This window comes from Bidens hawaiensis, unplaced genomic scaffold (assembly GCF_021521415.1).
Source record: "Bidens hawaiensis isolate Kalapana, Puna unplaced genomic scaffold, B.hawaiensis_p1.1 tig00037265_1, whole genome shotgun sequence".
Classification (NCBI taxonomy): Eukaryota; Viridiplantae; Streptophyta; class Magnoliopsida; order Asterales; family Asteraceae; genus Bidens; species Bidens hawaiensis.
The window spans coordinates 107,895-128,814 of NW_027496507.1; the positions used below are offsets into that span (position 1 = coordinate 107,895).

A 20,920-nucleotide genomic window follows, 5' to 3' on the forward strand; every position below is an offset into this window, starting at 1 on the left:
AGTTTCATTTTATTAAGTTATGTAGCTGGACCACTTTTTATAATCGTTCGAGTTTTGCTTCTATAGAGAAGATGAGACGCTCAAAATGAAAGTGTTCGCAACGCATACCGAAAGGGTACCTATGAAGCCGACCATTAATGACAAGTTCGAAGACCAAGAACGCAAAAAGAATATCATATTAAGTTTTCAATTTGTAGTTTAATTTTACTTTTCTTTCTTTATTTATGCAAGTCCCACATCACCACGTAAAGATACCCACCTACTATGACCTCTTTATAAAATTGAAATCCAACAACAAAATAAATCAATACCAAAAAGGGGTTTATTTTAAAACTCAAACAAAAGCTTGAACTTTTTTTTTTAAACGACCAACAAAAGCTTGAACTAATAGATATATTCTTATATGGTTCATAGAAATTTGAATATACTTCCTCTAAGCTATTTTTAAAAAGTCACTAGGGTCTTAGGACCCCGATCCACATAATGTGAGTCCGCGCTCTAGCTTGAGCCTCAAATAAAATTCGTTTAATCATCAAGGCTGAGCTCGAGTCTTGTATTAGAAGCTCATTGAACCTTGTTTATTTTTGGACTACATGATATTTGACTCTTTTAAAGTTCTAGATAGAGTTTGAGCCGAGCTTAAGCTCGCTTAAAAACTTTGACATAATATATAAAAATAATTAAAAACATGCATAAAAATAACAAATGCTTTTGGCTCTTTTAAGGTACTACACGAACTTGAGCCCAACTGAGGCTCTTTTAAAGTTTATCACATAATATATAAATAAAATTAAAGTCGCATATAAAGATATAATTAATAAATAATAAACAAGCCAAGTCTGCATTTGAAAAAAAAAACAAGTCACAAACCAAGCTCGAGCTTAAAAAAATAATAAAAAATAAAAATAAAGACTCGATACAAACCGCCATCAAGCTCTTATAAGTCAAAACGAGCTGAGCTTGAGCCTAAACTGCTTAACGTAACAACACAGAACCTAATTATTTTTCTTACTATATAAGCTCTTGTAAGTCAAAACAAGTCGAACTTGAGCCTAAACTGCTTAAACATAACAACACAGAGCCTAATTAATTTTGTATTATATAACCTCCCGTAAGTCAAACGAGCCGAGTCTAAGCCTAAACTAACTTAAACGTAACAATACATAACCTAATTATTTTCGTATTATATAAGCTCCTGTAAGTCAAAACAAGCCAACTTGAGCCTAACTTGCTTAAACGTAACAACACAAAACCTAATTATTTGTGTACTATACAAGCTCCCGTAAGTCAAAACGGACAAAGCTCGAGCCTAAACAGAACCTAATTATTTTCGTATCTACATGTTTTATTTACCATATTATTATATTATTATTATTTAAAAAAGGCGGGAAAGAGAACATAAAGCAAAGATGATGGATTGGTGGGTAGTCCAGTCATCATATCTTTTTTCAAAAGTTAGTTTATTATTATTCAAACAAACAAACAAACAAACAAAAGTCATTCCTTAACCTTGTAAGCTAACTCTCACTTTCCCACAATTCAACACACAAAGATATATATAAAAAAAAAGGCTTTCAAAAAGCAAAAAACAAAAGCCAAAATGCACACTCAAAAGATCCCAATATATACCAATGAATCTAACTCATCATCCTTATTATTATTATTATGTGAACAATGATGGCCAGTACGAGTGGAACGAAAGACGGAGGTCAGGTTAGGACAAGGACTAGGATGTTGAGGAATTCGGGGTTGATTGATCCGTATGCTGCGCACGACAGTGAGGTTGTGCCAAGTACGCTTTCTGCGGTTGCTCCTATCCTTCGGGCTGCGAATGAGGTCGAGAAGGATAACCCCAGGGTTGCTTATTTGTGTATGTTATTACACTTATTTATTTCACAACTTTAACTTGAATATTATTCATCTACAGTTTTTGGATGAAACCGAGAAAAAAACCGAAATTTTGGTTTTTAAAGAAAGTTGTTTAGTATGGGGTTGTTTGGTTTTGGGCTGAAACCGAACAAAATACCGATATTTTGGTTTTTGAGTTTTTGAAGAAAAGTGTTAAGTATGGGTTTGTTCGGTTTTGCCATTTGGGTTTGAAAATTTTGGGGCGAAAAAAATAAAGAAAAAGTTGGCTAAAACTGAACCAAACACCGGAATTTTGGTTTTTGAGTTTTTTGTAGTTTTTGAAAACTGTTCAGTTTCAGTTTCTTCAGTTTTGCTATTTGGGCTTGAAAATTTTGGGCCGGAAAAAAAAAGTTGTCTTAAACCGAAATATTGGTTTTTCGGTTTTTGAAAACAATTAGGTTTCGGTTTGTTTGGTTTTGCCATTCGGACTTGAAAATTCTGGGCGGAAAAAAATGGCCTTTAACCGAAACTTTCATTTTTGAGTTTTTGAGAACCATCAAGTTTCGGTTTGTTCGGTTTTTCCATTCGGGCTTGAAAATTCTGGGCTGAAAAAGAAGGTTGCCTTAAACCGAAATTTTGGTTTTTGGCCTTTTGAAAACCGTCAACTTTCGGTTTCCAAATTTGTTTGGCTTTGCCATTTGGGCTGGAAAATTTTGGGCTAAAAAAAAAGTTGGCTAAAACCGAACCAAAAGCCAAGATTTTCGTGTTTTAAGTTTTTGAAAACCGTCCAGTTTTGCCATTTTGGGCTTGTAAAATTTTTTTGGGGGAGGGGCGGAAGTGGCTAAAAATCAAGAAATTGGGCCTGATTATTTTTGTTAGTTAATTAATTAATTATACATTTGGGCTTAAATATTTGTGTTTAACTGTATATTTAATAAGCAAATATTACTTAAATCAAAATAAACAATTTTTTTTGGTTTTAATAACACGAGTTAAGAGGATGAATATACTTGTCTAATAACACAAAAAACTGAACCAAAGTTCGGTTTTTGCGAAAACATTAAACCAAAGCATCGTTTTTTTTTGTTACGGTTCTGTTATTTCTGTTTGTTTTTTTTCAGTTTCGGATAACTTTTTCCGGTTTCATACATACCCCTATATACAGTTCTAGTGTTCCTATCTTAAAATGTGTTGAATAATGATTTTCATTTGAATTTGGATAATAGTTCATGAACTTTACTGACTTCAAACTTTTGATTCTTTGTCAAGTTATAAGAAACACAGAGCATTCACAATAGAAAGATACTGAAATTGTTATATATATAATCTTATCATTTAGAAGATGAATAATAATCCTGCAAGCTAGCAGTTGGTGTTAAGTGCAATGTATGACTCTGCACATAATGTAATCAAGATGTTTGACTTTGTTGACTTAGGCCGGTTTCATGCATTTGAGAAGGCGCATAGGATGGACCCGAAATCTACTAGACGTGGTGTTCGCCAATTCAAGACCTACTTGCTGCATAGACTTCAAAAGGTACATAGATTTGGTTTAATAATTCATTTTATGTTCATAATAAGAGTATGATGACATTACTTTCATTTTATATATTCATCATGGAAATCTCGATTGTTTTCGTTTTGCAGGAAGAAGTAGAGACGAAACCTCGATTAGCAAAAAGCGATCCTAAAGAAATCCAGCTGTACTACCAAAATTTCTACGAGAAAAATATCATACAGGGTCAATCTACAAAGAAACCGTGCGTCTTTTGTTCATGATTAACACCCTTTCAGTATATATATTTTTTATTATTCTAACTTTTATTATCGTTAAAAGTGAGGAGATGGCTAAGATGTTACAGATTGCGGCGGTCTTATATGATGTATTGAATACGGTGGTGGTACATAAGGAAAAAGTCGAACCCGAGGTATAACTGAGCTAACACACACATGTCTTGTATTCGAGGTGGCAATATGGGTGGGTTGTGGTCAAAGCGGTCCACTTTTTGAATGGGTCAAACGGGCCGGGCCGGGCCTGGCTGGTTATACATTTATTAAACAAGGTGACAATATGGGTGGGTTGTGGTCAAAGTGGTCCACTTTTTGTATGGGTCAAACGGGCCGGGACGGGCCTGGCTGGTTATACATATATTAAACAAGGTGACAGTATGGGTGGGTTGTGGTCAAAGTGGTCCACTTTTTGTATGGGTCAAACGGTCCTGGCCTGGCTGGTTATGATTACAAGAACAATATTATTATTTATTACAATAAATACTTAAAAAAATACATTTTTGCTCTTGTAGCTAACTTTTATGATTTGAAACATTTGAGGTAAAATATAATAAAACACAACCCAAATCGACCCATCACGAGTAAACGGGTCGAAATTGCCACGTCTAAGTATAACTAACATTTATAATTTTAGTTATTATGGAATATTGCATACTAAAATATATTTGCAGACTCGAAGATATGCCAAACATGTTGAGAGAAATGAACAATATGCACACTATAACATTCTTCCTATATATGCGGTTGGGGTTAAACCGGCAATTATGAAGCTTCCTGAGGTTGTGTTTCGATCAATACAAATGCTTAATTTTCTTTTCCTTTATTTATTTATTTTTAAATTTTAGATTGAAGCGGCTCTGCAGTCTCTCCAAAATGTGGCTAATCTTCCACTGCTTAAAAATCCCATGGATAGTGACAGAACTGTTAACGATATACTCGAATGGCTAGCTTTAAAATTTGGATTTCAGGTAAATATTGTTCTTGTTCAAGCCAGCTTTTATAATTCTGTTTTACTTTAAATAATTTTGTTTCTGTCATATAATTACGTTCACAAATGAAGAAAGGAAACGTTGCAAATCAACGAGAACATTTAACGTTGCTACTTGCAAATATCGATACAAGGTCCAAGAGTTTAAAAGATTGTAATGAGGTAAAGCAGCATATTAAATATTAAAATACATCACAAGTTATTTAATTTGATTGCACTTATTAATTATCATTTTGCATATTATATAGTTGGATAGCCGAACGATACAAACGTTAATGGAAAAATTGTTCAAGAACTATAATGCATGGTGTGATTATTTGCACTGCACATCAAACCTCAAGTAAGTTATTCTCAGTATTTGAAACTTGTAGCTTTTATATAATATTTTATAGTATACTTTATTGTTTTTATTTTTATTAAATAGGTTTGGACCTGATGCCGATAGGCAGCAGTTAGAGCTTCTATACATCGGGCTCTATCTACTTATTTGGGGTGAAGCTTCAAATATCCGTTTCATGCCCGAATGTGTCAGCTATATTTTCCACAATGTATGTTTATTTATCTCAAAGTTAAGTTTGTGCACTTTCTGTTTTATTTAGATGGGAATATGAAGTTTTATTATTATTATTATTATTATTATTATTATTATTATTATTATTATTATTATTATTATTATTATTATTATTATTATTATTATTATTATTAAGGAAACATTGACTGTGAGATGCTACTCACCATATTTTGAATATTTAGATGGCAAATGAACTTCATGGAATTTTGTTCGGTAATGTGGAATCTGTTAGCGGGGCGACATATCAACCAGAAGCAGTTGAAGAAGAATTTTTTCTGAACAATGTTGTGGTGCCTATTTACGAGGTTATGCATAAGGTAGTAAAAATTCTATTCCACGTTTATTTAAACATGTATATAAAATTTGGCGAGTTATTAAACATTGTGTTCTTACATGATGACAGGAAGCCATGAGAAACCGAGGCGGCAAAGCAAGCCATTCCTCTTGGAGAAACTATGATGACCTTAACGAATACTTTTGGTAACAAACCTCTATAACTGAACTAATATATATATATATATATACATATTTTGTATTCACATTTAACATACTACTTAAAGTCAAATAATAAACATAAAAGAAAATGGGTCAAATGAGTAAAAATAATTACACTGCTTGTATATATAATAACGCTACTTGATTCGCACAGTTAGCATGCTTTAATATCTCTCTTTACAGGTCAGACAAATGCTTTAAATTAGGGTGGCCAATGGACCGCGATTCTGACTTCTTTGTTAGCTCTGAATCTGATAAAAATTTGCAGGAAAACGAGGTATTAGTTCGACTTTACAGTTTCTAGTATTCTTTTATTTCTATACTAGTATTTAACTGAAAAAGCTATATAAGCAAGCAGCCTTTTGTTTTATATGATTTCATTTTTTATTTTTATTTTTTTGCAGGAGGTCAACCATGTGATATCTGAAAAGAGGAAACCTAAAACAAATTTTGTTGAAGTGCGAACGTTTCTGCACCTCTACAGGAGTTTCGATCGAATGTGGATGTTTCTTATATTAGTTTTTCAGGTATATATGTTAGCATCATAATATTTTCTATTAATTTTTTTTAATCAGGACTAAATTTATATACACTTGCAGGCTATGCTTATTATTGCATGGCATGGAGATGGATCAATTTTCGGAATTTTTGATGATGACGTCTTCGGGAGTATTCTGAGCATATTCATTACTTCATCCGTCCTTAACTTTTTCCAAGGTATTTTTATGAAATAGCTAATGAGTAAGGTGTTGTTTGTTTTTTCAAAGGTAAAATGTATGCAGTCTGCGGACCACATCTGCAGACATCTGTAACCAAACCTCTACAGTCTGCATGAACAAGACTGTTTGTTTTTTAACGTCTGTAGACTGCTAAATTAAACTGAGACTACTAAAATAAACTGATGGTGGTGTATAGACTGTGGTAGCTAATGAGTAAATTATGATTACAAAAACATTATTATTATTACAATAATAATCTTGATATTGAATAAAATGATTTAGAAGGTTATAGCATGAAGAATACACTAACTTAACTTTTTGATTGTACGCATATGACTTGTTCAGTCGTTCACATGATCCATTTGTTAACTCTCTTTTACGGGCCTAATATTTGTTTTGGTCATTTATGTTTTGCAGCTTCTTTAGATGTGATTCTTAGCTACAATGCTTGGAGGAGCTTAAAAAACACTCAGATACTTCGTTATCTTCTCAAACTTACATTTTCGGCATTTTGGGTAGTGATTCTTCCCATCGGTTATTCAGGATCGGTTAAGAATCCAACAGGAGTTGCAAAGTTCTTTAGTAATTTGGGAGGAAATCAAGGGGACCGGTCGCTTTATTACTATCTTGTTGCAATTTATTTGATGCCAAATGCATTGTCTGCCTTGCTATTTCTGCTACCACCTTTGAGGAGATACATGGAGCGTTCTAATTCGCGTGTAATTGTTTTTATAATGTGGTGGGCCCAGGTACTTAACTTCCCTTTTTTTATAATATGTATCATCATCGTACTCAGTAAATCACACCAATAGCAAAGCTATGGTAGGGTCTGATTAATAGTTTTGCATCAAGCCTTGGACATAAGGCACATAGCACTCAACCATCGACCGATTGGTGCATGTACCCTTGTCTTTCGGCTATCAACGTCACCACATGATGCACGATTAACCTTCCGCCACTTTTAACGTTATTTTCACGAAATTAGTAAAATAACGTCAAAATTATTGCAATTTCACTTTTGCCCCCCAAGGGCTCACGCATATATACATTATATGCGCACACCACAAGCAGGACGCCTAATATGTAACATATGAATATATATTATAGGTGCATATAACTAAAAGCTATACTATTGCAATGACAATCTAGTTTCTGAGATAAAATGATTTAGGAGGTTCTATGCTTTTGAATCTATTTTGGATGACTTTCGAAACGTTTCGGTTTTAACCAGTTATTATTATTATTACCCGTTTGTTATTGGAAAAATATAACCGGAATTGACTTCAAAGTTGTCAACTTTTTTCAGCCGAAGCTCTATGTTGGAAGAGGCATGCATGAAGACATGTTTTCCCTTTTGAAGTAAGAATGAAGAGTTAATAAATGTCTGCATATTTATATATATATGCGTGTGTGCACATACTTAGTTTGCTTTTAAACGTATAACACTCGACATTTATAGGTACACGATGTATTGGATGCTGGTGTTAGTAAGCAAGTTTTCATTCAGCTACTATGTGGAGGTTATTCTTTTAGCATGACGTACTGTCTTTATAGGCATAATTACTTACGCTAATCGTTTTGACATTTATTAATAAGCTCATAAGCTCTAAGACTGTATATATGTAAGTAGTTTTTATGCTCATTTTTCATATATTGTTGATAGATATTGCCACTGGTTGCACCCACAAAAGAAATTATGGACATGAAAATCAACATATACGAGTGGCACGAGTTCTTTCCGAATGGTAAATTTTTTAATCTCCTTTTTGTGATTTCCTATTTTATTAGAATTATCCGGATTCGATTTTTTATTAATTTTGCAGTGTCTCATAATATTGGTGTTGTTATTGCTATTTGGGCTCCAATTGTCATGGTAAGTAACTAAGTATCCTTAGAAATACTTTTACTTGGATTTTACGCAACCGGTTAAAAAGTTAAGAGATATTTCTTCTTAAAGGTTTATTTCATGGATGCACAAATATGGTATGCGATATATGCCACCGTGATCGGTGGAATCTATGGTGCTTTCAGCCACTTGGGTGAGGTTAGTTTAGTACTTTCATTATGATTTCTATCAAGACTGGTAACTTGATACATTCTTTATTATGTAACACAATAACTTTGACTTAATATCAACTTTCTGCCAATAATTGTTAGATTCGAACACTTGGGATGCTGCGGTCGCGGTTTTATTCAGTCCCTGAGGCTTTCTATGAACGCCTTGTACCAATGCAGACAGAAGAACTCAAAGAAGATCCCTCGGTATCCTCTACAATCTGTTTTCTTTTTAGTTTTTACCATAGTTATTAAAAGCCTTCGCTTCTTGCGCCTAGGCCCATTTTCCAGGCCTGGCCCAATATCTATGCTTCTAGTTCCTAGGCCCTCGCTTCTTGAAGGTGACAGCACCTCTACTTGCATTTATGACGGATCAAGAACAATAGTCATTTGAACCTTTACTATTTACTATTTTTTGACCTTTTGGTTTTTATGTTTTGAGCATTGTGTTATTCAAGTTTTGGAATTACATTTGAATCTCGACTCTTTTAGAGTATTTTGGTACTAATAGCCTTTTGTTTATTATATATGAAGAATAGTATAATTTTTCTAATACATAATATATTTTTATATTTTTATATTTAAGTGCGCTTTTTTTGTCTTAGGCCCTCATTTATTTTGTGCCTCTCGCCTAGGCCTCAGCAGGCCTGGCCCATGAGCCAGCTAAGTCAGGCCATTTCCGTGGGCCTCCACCTTTGTTAGGCCTCCAAAATATTGCAACTATATATTATATGTTTTTAAATGGGCTAAATAGGCCCAATTCTTTGCTTCTGAATTATGTAAGCCCGATTGATGGATGGAACTCAGAACTAGATTTCATATAAATATATTTACATACAAAGAAAACAAATTAACTCCGCTAACTATAAACTTAATAGTTTATTATTGCCGATCCCAAGCCCGGGTAATGGAGGAGGGTTTATATCAAATTGTTTTTTAAAAAAAGGCCTCAACATTTTAGTTCGCTTTAGGCCTCCAAGAACGTTGAGACGGCCCTGGCCCAGGCGAGGCCTATGCGCCTTAAGTGCGCCTAACGCCTTTGATAAGTATGGTCTTTACATTTTTACACTTTTCAACTTCTTTTTATTTTTTTCCCATTCTACTAATTTTAGTCTTACTTTGTCTTGATGAAATGGTATTAGGAGGAGGATGATTCATTGGTAAGAAAGAACATAGCAAAATTTTTACAAGTGTGGAACGAGTTCATATATTCAATGCGAGAGGAGGATTTAATCAGCAATGGGTTTAATCTAATTCTACCTCATGTCTTAACTAAGTTAATCTAATCAATGTGCATTGTTTTAATAATATGTTTTACTTATTAGTGAAAGAGATTTACTCCTTGTACCATATACAACAAGTGTTGTCTCAGTTATCCAATGGCCTCCATTCCTGCTAGCAAGCAAGGTTTAACTCCTTTATATTTATATAAATTATTATTATTATTATTATTATTATTATTATTATTATTATGTATTGACTCTTTTCTACTTAATATTAAGATCCCAATTGCATTAGACATGGCCAAAGTTTTTAAAGGAAAAGAAGATGCAGACCTCTTTAAAAAGATCAATAATGATGATTACATGTACTCAGCAATTATTGAGTGTTATCAAACACTTAAGGATATATTATTGGGTCTTCTTGATGACGAAGATAAGCGGTAGGCCCTATATTTATGCCACCTTTGTTATTACTAACGGAGTTGATGTTAGTCTGATGATTACGTGGCACGCCTAGTTGTCAATAAACATCTATGTGCCAGCATTATGTGGCAATAATCATCTGTTTCTTTTTAAGAAAATTGGTTTTAAATATTCACAGTTGACCATTTGTTTGATGCTTACGTGGCATGGCTAGTTGTCAATAAACATCTATGTGCCAGCATTACGTGGCAATAATCATCTGTTTCTTTTTAAGAAAAATGGTTTTATATAATCCCAACTATGCTGTATTGGCAAACAACAGTCCCAACTAAAGGTTAATTTTTTTTCCAATGGTCCGCTAGGTGTGCTACGCAAGCAATAGACTAACGGAGACCATCCGTTAGTCGCAGACCGTTGGAAAAAAATACGCCTCCAGCCAAGTGTGAAGTTGGGACTGTTATTTGCCAATATGGCATCGTTAGGATTATTTAAAATCAAATTTTATTATTATTTATAACTCATTTGTTATTGAACTTGTTACCTTGTAGGATCATACGTCATATATGCCGTATAATAGAAAATAGCATTCAGAATCGGGTGTTTTTAAGTACATTTCGTATGAGTGGATTGCCTTCACTCAATGATAAGTTGGTGAAATTCTTAAGTCATCTGGTAATCCTTTTATTGTAATAATTTTGTGAGTTATTATTATTATACTTGGTTTTTAACTCTCCATTGTGTGTTTTTTCAGTCTCAGCTAACTGATTATGATGACGTGGAGAGAAACGCGCCTGTAATCGTTAATGACCTTCAAAATCTTATGGAGGTTATTTTACAAGATGTTATGCTGAACGGTCGTGAGTAAGTTTCGACATGCATGCATATCACATGGATTTTTATTTTTTTATCTCTGATATGTGGCATGTTGTTTATTATGTAACTTTCTACAATCAGTTTCACTTATACGATGAAATTTACGGGTTTTTTATTAGATGGCTTGAAACATATCATAATAGTCGGGGCAATGACAGAAAGCAGAGATTTGACGTTATGAATATCCGACTCACTGAAATTAAGTCTTGGAAGGAGAAGGTATAATAACTACCTGTCATTTTTAGTTATATGGTATTTGTAATCATAATTGACACATTATCTGTATATGATTTTGAAAAATGGACAAATGTACCTTTCCGTTTCGACTTGCATACGAAATTTACAAATATACCCCTACAAACCTCTTAAATATCATACATGCCCAAACCAAAGATAACATATTATATAAATATATATATATATAGGATTAACTATTTTGAAGTTGAGAACCATTTTAGACCACAAAAAAAAACACGAAAATAAAAAAAGTAAAAAAACCAAAATTTTTTATTTTTCATCCCGGTTTCATAAGAAAAATATAAAAAATTATCGGTTTAGCAAAATTATACATATATGTATAATACTTATTTTATAATCTTATACATGTTATTCTTTATACACATATGTACACTTAAGATAATTGATAATGTATATATGTGTACATTATGTAAATCGACATTAAATAAAAATATACATATGTGTATAATAGAGGGTTTTTTTATAAAACCATGATGAAAAATAAAAATATTTGGTTTTTTTACTTTTTAAAAATTTTCGTTTTATATTTTTTTAAAGAGGTTTCTTTGTGGCCCAAAGTGGTTCTCAAAATTCTCAATTTCAAAAAGTTCTACCCTATATATATATATATATATCCTTTAATAAATAAAATAGTTTATGATTTTACCATTTTAGTTTTATGTTTAATATTTTATCTGTGCATACAGGTAGAGAGGCTGCATTTGCTTCTCACTGTAAAGGAATCCGCAATTAACGTGCCAATGAATTTAGAGGCCCGCAGACGAATCACTTTCTTCACAAACTCGTTGTATATGAAAATGCCAAATGCTCCAAAAGTTCATAACATGATGTCATTTAGGTCCGTAATCGGTGTCACATTATATGTATTATGCAAGTAAACAGTTAAACTTGGTTACTTATAAATTATAATGTATACTCACATTTTATAAAAACAGTGTGCTGACTCCATATTATAAAGAAGATGTTCTATATTCTGAAGAAGATCTTCATAAGGAAAACGAGGACGGAATTTCAACTTTGTTTTATCTTCAGAAGATATATCCAGGTGATTCTTGACCTCATTTGACTGAATAACTAAAGGATTGTATTTAAAAAAAAAAAAAAATTACTGACTTTTACATGTAAATAAAATCAGATGAGTGGCAAAATTTCGAGGATCGGATTAATGATCCAAAATTAGGAGCTACCGAAGAAGACAGACGAGAAGCAACACGCCATTGGGTTTCTTACAGAGGACAAACACTTTCGAGAACAGGTTTTGTCATATTTTGTTCACATGATTTGTTAAATTTATCGTCTCATTTTGAAAATTTATTTATATGATTATTTATTTTTCAGTTAGAGGGATGATGTACTACAAGCAAGCACTTGAACTTCAATGCTTCTTAGACTCTGCTGATGACACGGGTTAGTATAATCTAGTGGTGGCAAAATATGCGGGTCGGATGTGCTGGATAGCGGGTCAGGTTTTTTTTTATCTGAATTTTAAAGCACTAGGAACATGTTTCAGACAAAAAAAACCAACCCGGTTGACCTGTTTTTTTATCTAAATTTTAAAGCACTAGGAACATGTTTCAGACAAAAAGAAACCAACCCGGTTGACCTGTCTTTTTTTATCTGAATTTTAAAGCACTAGGAACATGTTTCAGACAAAAAAAACCAACCCGATTGACCCGTTTTTTTTAATCTGAATTTTAAAGCACTAGGAACATGTTTTAGACAAAAAAAAAACAAACCGATTGACCCGTTTTTTAATCTAAATTTTAAAGCACTAGGAACATGTTTCAGACAAAAAAAAACCAACCCGATTGACCCGTTTTTTTTTTAATCTGAATTTTAAAGCACTAGGAACATGTTTTAGACAAAAAAAAAACCAACCCGATCCGTTTCTTTTTTTTAATCTGGATTTTAAAGCACTAGGAACATGTTTCAGACCAAAAAAAACCAACCCGATTGACCCGTTTTTTATTTAATCTGAATTTTAAAGCACTAGGAACATGTTTTAGATAAAAAAAAAACCAACCCGATTGACCCATTTCTTTTTTTTAATCTGAATTTTAAAGCACTAGGAACATGTTTCAGACAAAAAAAAACAACCCGGTTCACCTTCTTTTTTTTTTTGTTATCTGAATTTTAAAACCTGTTTGACTTGATGTAAATAAACTAACTGCTAATCTTTAAACTGCAGCAATATTTAACGGCTACCGAACAGTTGATATGAATAAACACAGGGCTCTCAAAGAACAAGCACAAGCACTAGTAGACTTGAAGTTTACATATGTTGTTTCCTGCCAGATTTACGGTGCTCAAAAGAAAGCAAGTCCCGGTAAAGATCAAAGTTGTTATGCTAACATACTTGATCTAATGCTTAAGTAAGTACTTTCACCTTTTTATTTATATTAACTTTTTATTGTTACTGGTTTTTGTATGTTATAACTAGACCTTGATCGATCGTTTGGTTGTTTCAGATATCCATCTTTACGCGTTGCATACATAGACGAGAGAGAGGATACCGGTAACGAGAAGGTTTACTACTCGGTTCTAGTCAAGGGTGGGGATAAATTAGACGAGGTAACTAACTAACTAATTAACTAACTAACTGACTGACTGACTAACTATATATTATGGTATAAGTGATAAGTTTCTAATGAAGTAAAGTTTAATAACTATATAAAATTTGTAATTTAGGAAATATATCGTATCAAGCTTCCCGGTCCACCTACCGAGATTGGTGAAGGAAAACCTGAAAATCAAAATCATGCAATTATTTTCACTCGTGGTGAGGCCCTGCAGACTATTGACATGAATCAGGTACCATCAAATGGGTCATTTTTTGTCGATTTTGGTTTAACACGGGTCAAATGAGTTGAAAGTCACCCACGGTCGATTTTTTGCATAAACTGTTGTAAATTGTTTTATTCAAATTTCAGATTCTATTGCAATAATAACATCTGTAATGAAATATGTTTTAAAGTAGGAAAAATGTTTTTGCAGGTTAAATATTTATGCGTCCAGAAACACTTATCGTTTCGACTCTACATGTTACTAAGTGTCTTTCATTATATGTTTAGGATAATTACTTTGAGGAAGCTTTTAAAATGAGAAACGTTTTGGAAGAATTCTATAAAGATCATCGTGGCGAACGTAGACCAACTATACTCGGGCTGAGAGAACATATTTTTACTGGAAGGTTGGTGTGTTTACATACATATATATATAGGATGAGTATCATTACAGAACTGTTAAATTATTTAAGAACTTGAAGGAACCCTTGAAAACTAACATTTTTTATAAATTTTTTTGTATGTTAATGTTATTTGAGTGTAAATTTATCATTTTTTATATCTATATTTACCATAGTTATCAAATGCGATAAGCGCTCGAAAGCGTTGAGGCTGGTCTAGCGCCCAGGCGATAAGCGCAAAAAAAGCGCCCGATTTAAAAAAAAGCGCACATTAAAAAACAAAATTTTAATTAAAATAGAACACCTTAATAAGAAAGCATACATTCATTCTTAATAACAACCGAAATCCAAAACATGAAGTAGTACCAAGTACATCATAATAATTAGAAAAAACCAAAAACCAAAACATAGAAAAACCAAAAACTAAAACAACTTAATCATCATCAAACTGAGAAGAAACCATTTGCTTAATCGAATATTAAAGTTACATAAAATTATAAGAAATAAAGAACATAAAATGCAGAATAAAAAGAAAGAAATTCGAAAATAGGAAATTAAGAACAAAAAATTTATTAGTTTCTTGATTATTTTGTGTGCTATATAATTAATTATGAGAGTGGGAGGGGCACTCATGGGTATTATCCATGCACCGATCAATCACGCACTGCCATCTCATTTCTACCCTCTTGTACCCATAAATCACAATATCACTGGCGACACCTACCCACAAATACCCTAAAACATTTATATGTAATAATAATAATTAACACACATTTATGTTATCCAACATTCATATATTTTTCATGGCAAAGGTTTGACATGAATTGTAATTTGGCAATCTACCCACATGGGTCGGGGTGGGTTTGCTTTGTGGGTTGGAACCCATGAAGCTTACCCTTGCATGTGACCCTTCCCCTCTGAAACCACTTAAATAGTTGAGTTTAAATGATATTTAATACACTTGGGAATGTTGGAACAGTTACTGCGCTTTAAATATCTAGGCATGCAACTCGCATTTAATGCGCCTGGCGCTTTAAATGCGCTTAAGCGCAAAAGGCGCACGCTTTTAATAACTATGATATTTACGATTACAATTCTGAAAATTAGTTCTTATACATATCTATGTTTTTTTTAACACATATGTAAATTTGTAAGTACATAAATTTTACACATATGTAAACTTGTGATTGATATATGTAATCAAAAATTTATAAATAAAATATGATAAACTACTCTTAAATAATGTTAATATATAAAAAAAAATTAAAAAAATATTTGGTTGTTAAGAGTTCTTAACTTTTTTAGAGTGTATATATATATATGCGTGTGTGTGTGTCTGTGTGTGCGCGCGTATGTTTTTGTACTCAAGTCTCTTTGTTAATATGCAGTGTCTCATCACTCGCATGGTTCATGTCCAATCAAGAGACGAGTTTTGTGACAATTGGTCAAAGAATTTTGGCTGACCCTCTAAGGTATGATCATTTATTTACTTGTTCATAAATATACATTTATGATTTTTTGTACATAATATATTTTTTTTATTTTTTATACATTATGATTTTCACAGGGTGCGGTTTCATTATGGTCACCCTGATATATTTGACCGAATCTTCCACATAACAAGGGGTGGTATAAGTAAAGCTTCAAAGGTTATTAACTTAAGTGAGGACATCTTTTCAGGTAAAACATTGTTAATAAGTAATTAAAGGATTATTATTATTATTATTATTATTTTTGCATAGTTACTTAAGTTTTTAACAAGTTTTTTATAGGTTATAATTCGACTCTGCGTGGAGGATATGTGACTCATCATGAATATATTCAAGTTGGTAAAGGCCGAGATGTTGGTATGAATCAAATATCTCAGTTTGAAGCTAAAGTTGCGAATGGAAATGGTGAACAAACGCTTAGTCGGGATGTTTACCGATTGGGCAGGCGGTTTGACTTTTATAGAATGCTGTCATTCTATTTCACCACAGTTGGTTTCTACTTTAGTAGCATGGTATAGTGAATGAATCAAATATTGTTTTTATTACTTCTTTTTTTTTTTGGTAATAAGGAAGCCATTGAAATTTATGAACAATTTCAAATAGGCCACTGCACTAAAAGACCATTTTACCCTTCAGTTGAATTTCAAATATGCAAAATTCATGGTAAAATGACCATTTACCCTTCAATTTAACTCGAAACTAGTTTCTAAAATGACCATTTTGCCTCTATTAGGGGTGTGCATGGTGCGGTACAGTGCGGTTTTGGGCTAAAACCGAACCGAAAACCAAAATTTCGGTTTTTTCAGTTTTTCAAAACCGTTAGGTTTCGGTTTTTTGGTTTTCGGTTTTCAGGTTCAATTCGGTTTTTCCGGTTTTTCTATTCGTATTTTGGGCAAAAAAATTTGACCCAAGATATTGAATTGGGCTTAATATTTTTTTTTTAAATAATGATTAACAAAATATTGTTTATTTGTGCATAGAATATTAAGAGCTAAAAAAGATGCCTACATTCAAAATTAAAAAAAATAAAATGTCATAAATTCAATAGCAAACGCTAAATATAAAAAAAATATTCAAGTGGATAAAACATAAACGATTCAACAAAAAAGTAATTCAACATAAACGATACACTTTTAATAGAGTAATATTATTTGTTATTATTATTATTATTATCAATCACATGAAGAATTAAACAAATAGTTATAGGTCAGTTCGGTTTTAATGATTACGTTTGGTTCGGTTCGGTTGGGTTATTACGGTTTTTTCAGGTTCTTTTGATATTTCGGTTCGGTTTTTTCGGTTATTCACAAAACACAAAACCACACCAAAACCAATATTGCGGTTTTAATAACACTCAAAACCAAACCGTTAGTTTCTAATTCGGTTTGATTTTTTCGGATTTTTCGGTTTTGAATCGGTATTTTCGGTTTCATGCACACCCCTAGCCTCTGTTGACCTTTTTCTAGTCCATTGATCTATTTAAAACCTCAATGTATACAACTCCTTATATGTACTTATACCTTTTATATTTCATCACACAATATTAATCATTGCATTGTCTGATACTTGTATTCCAGGTCACTGTACTCGTGGTATACGTATTCTTATATGGGCGAACATACATGGTTTTAAGCGGGCTCGAAAGAAAAATAATGGAAAACGCAACCATAAGCAGCAACCGAGCTTTAGAACAAGCGTTAGCCACCCAATCCGTTTTCCAACTAGGATTACTTTTAGTACTCCCAATGGCAATGGAAGTCGGTTTAGAAAGCGGATTTAGACACGCCTTAGGTGACTTCATAATAATGCAACTTCAGTTAGCCTCAGTATTCTTCACATTCCAGCTCGGTACCAAAGTACATTACTTCGGAAAAACAATATTACATGGGGGTTCCAAGTACCGAGCCACAGGCCGTGGGTTCGTTATCTTCCATGCAAAGTTTACGGATAATTATAGGTTATATTCAAGAAGTCATTTTGTTAAGGGGATTGAGTTGGGGATGTTATTAGTTATCTATCAAGTTTACGGTGAATCGTATAGGAGTACTGAGTTATATTTGTTTATAACTTTTTCTATATGGTTTTTGGTGACATCATGGTTGTTTGCTCCATTTGTGTTTAATCCTTCTGGATTTGACTGGCAAAAAACGGTCGAGGACTGGACGGACTGGAAACGATGGATGGGGAACCGTGGCGGGATTGGTATCGTGCAGGATAAGAGTTGGGAGTCATGGTGGGATGCAGAACAAGAGCATTTGAAGCATACTAATATTAGAGGGAGGTTGATGGAAATTATGCTGGCATTAAGGTTTTTTATTTATCAGTATGGGCTTGTGTATCATCTTAATATTGCGCGCGGTAGTAGAAGTATACTGGTATGTGTTGTTTTTGCGTGGGGAAAGTTAACGTAGAAATTAAATTAATGTACTAACTGTGAGAATAAAGTAGCGTAGTTATATATACAAGTATTGTAATTATGCAGTTACATCGTAGTGTAGTTACACTACGCTGTAATTACACTATGTTGTACATATAATTACACTACTTTATTCTCACAGTTAGCACGTTAATTTAATTTTACACTGAAAAGTTTTTTGTTTGTAGGTTTATGTACTTTCTTGGTTGGTTATGATAATTGCGCTTCTTGGCTTGAAGGTATGTGTAATGGTAGAAATATAGGGGTGTAAACGAGCCAAACTGAGCTCAAGATCAGCTCTTTTAACTTATGAGAGCTCTAGCTTGGCTCGTTTAACTTATGAGTGCTTGAGTTGGCTCATTTTGAACTTTATTTCTAAAGCTCGAGCTTGGCTTGTTACGAGTGTATATTATTTATTAACAACTTCATATTAATTTTTAATTATTTTTTGTATTATTATTATTATTATTATTATTATATATAACATAATATATATATATAGTTATTTTTATCATAATTGTATATATACTTATGTACGTAATATATTAACTAACTACTCTTCTTGGTTTAAAGGTATGTATAATGATAGAATTAGGGGTCTAAATGACCAATCCAAGCTCGTCTAGGCTCGAGTTCAGTTTATTTAATTTACGAGAGCTTGAGTTCGGCTCGTTTAACTTACTAGAGCTCGAGTTCGGCTCGTTTAACTTACGAGAGCTCGAGTTTGGCTACTTTTGAGCTCTATTATTGGATTGATTCTTTTTAATGAATAGTTTCTAAAGCTGGAGGTTGGCGCGTGAGAAGTTTTTCAATATCGAGCTCAGCTCGTTTACTGTATATTAGTTAATTTAATATAAATTTTTTGTTATTTTTTGTATATATTATTAATGATAATTTCTATATATTGCATGATATATATTATTTTGTTATTTTTATCATAGTTTTATATATATTAATTATTATTGTATATAAATATATTTAATATATTAAATAAAAGTTATATAAATAATAGGCTCGTTTAGGCTCACGAGCCAACTTGAGCTCGACAAGGTGAAGCTCAGGCTCGGAGTCGTTTACTAAACAAACTTATTTTAGGCTCAAGCTCGTTTAACCTTGGCTCAGTTTGAGTTGTTAGCAAGTCAATCTTGAGTAGCTCACGAGCAGCTTGGCTCGTTTACGCTCCTAGGTAGAATATATTTACTTTAACGTGTAATTTTGCTGATGAATTTTTTTTTTCTGTTTATTTACTAGATGGTCTCAATGGGCAGACGAAGATTCGGGACAGATTTTCAACTTATGTTTAGAATCCTAAAGGCTTTTCTGTTCCTAGGATTCTTATCAACTGTAACCGTCTTGTTCGTTGTATGCGGGCTCACTTTAAGCGACATCTTTGCTGCTTTTCTCGCCTTCTTGCCAACGGGCTGGGCCTTTCTCCTGGTAAGTTTCAACTTCCCATTACTAAACAAATATATATATGTATATGTATATGTATATGTATAGAATCATGAGAGAACTTTTTTTAAATTGAGAACTATGAGAACCATTTTGGACCATAAAAAACCCAAAAATAAAAAAAAATCATAAAATAAAAAAAAAACCACAAATTCTTATTTTATCATCTCGGTTTCATAAAAAAACATCTCGGTTTAGCTAAATTATACATATATGTATAATATGTACATACATGTTTTTTATACACATATGTACAATTTAAGGTAAATGATAATGTACATATGTGTACATTACGTAATTAGAGATTAAATGAAATTATACACATGTGTACAATACAAAGTTTTTTTTTTTATGAAACCGGAATGAAATATAAGAATTTTGGTTTCTTTACTTTTTTAATTTTTTTGTTTTTTTATAATTTTTTAAATATTTTTGAGGTTTTCTTTGTGGTCCAAAATGGTTCTCAAAGTTCTTGATTTTTAAATGGTTGTCTTAGGATCCTTACCCTCTATATATGTGTGTGTGTATATATATATAAAATAAATTTGTTTGCTGATGTGGATATTATGGTGGTTGTGAAGATTGGACAAGCATGCAGGCCATGTGTGAAGGCCATAGGATTATGGGACTCGATAAAGGAGATGGGGCGCGTATACGAGTGTGTACTCGGGTTGATCATATTTATGCCCATTGTAATATTATCATGGTTCCCATTTGTGTCTGAGTTCCAAACAAGGCTTCTGTTTAATCAAGCATTTAGCAGAGGCTTGCAGATCTCTATGATTCTTGCAGGGAAGAAAGACAAGACAAGGTCTGCTTGAAACATAGTTTTGGTTTTACAGTTTTACTTGTAAATTGTTATTATTAATAATATACTTTAGTACAATAACACTTATTATTTATTTAGTTTAACATCTCAAATATTTTACGCACCGGTGTTGGGTAAAGTTTCAGGCCGAACGGCTAGCTAGAGTGTTTAATGTTTTACTAGTTTTGGTTGTTAAGCGGTTTTGAGCCGATTTTTTCATTCAAAAATATTGCTTTGAAATAACTTATAAAAAGGGTAAAAATGATACTTTTAGAATGATTAGGGGCGTAAACAAGAGAAGCCCGAATTTGACTCGTTTAACTCAA

General features: G+C 32.7%; 1 protein-coding gene across 3 annotated transcripts; it reads left to right on the forward strand.

The window, feature by feature from the left end:
* The first annotated feature begins 1,610 nt into the window (after positions 1-1,610).
* On the forward strand, positions 1,611-20,607 carry LOC143589187 (callose synthase 7-like). 3 transcript variants are annotated; one of them, XM_077070019.1, is made up of 42 exons: positions 1,611-1,870; positions 3,285-3,385; positions 3,496-3,608; positions 3,686-3,776; positions 4,311-4,418; positions 4,485-4,607; positions 4,700-4,789; positions 4,876-4,967; positions 5,052-5,175; positions 5,381-5,515; positions 5,602-5,678; positions 5,877-5,970; positions 6,098-6,220; positions 6,293-6,410; positions 6,830-7,161; positions 7,719-7,771; positions 7,872-7,932; positions 8,076-8,157; positions 8,236-8,285; positions 8,370-8,456; positions 8,570-8,674; positions 9,610-9,710; positions 9,793-9,874; positions 9,970-10,130; positions 10,662-10,785; positions 10,865-10,974; positions 11,106-11,205; positions 11,931-12,082; positions 12,180-12,289; positions 12,380-12,499; positions 12,583-12,651; positions 13,433-13,616; positions 13,713-13,815; positions 13,933-14,055; positions 14,316-14,434; positions 15,817-15,900; positions 15,996-16,108; positions 16,201-16,430; positions 17,496-18,293; positions 18,523-18,573; positions 19,586-19,771; positions 20,368-20,607. In XM_077070019.1, the coding sequence occupies exons 1-42, from the start codon at positions 1,675-1,677 to the stop codon at positions 20,605-20,607; spliced, it is 5,715 nt and encodes a 1,904-aa protein (XP_076926134.1). In that variant the 5' UTR covers positions 1,611-1,674. The 3 variants fall into 3 exon arrangements, with proteins under 3 accessions (XP_076926134.1, XP_076926135.1, XP_076926136.1); XM_077070020.1 differs by having other exon boundaries at positions 10,871-10,974; XM_077070021.1 differs by having other exon boundaries at positions 9,616-9,710; positions 10,871-10,974.
* The last annotated feature ends 313 nt before the right edge of the window (positions 20,608-20,920 follow it).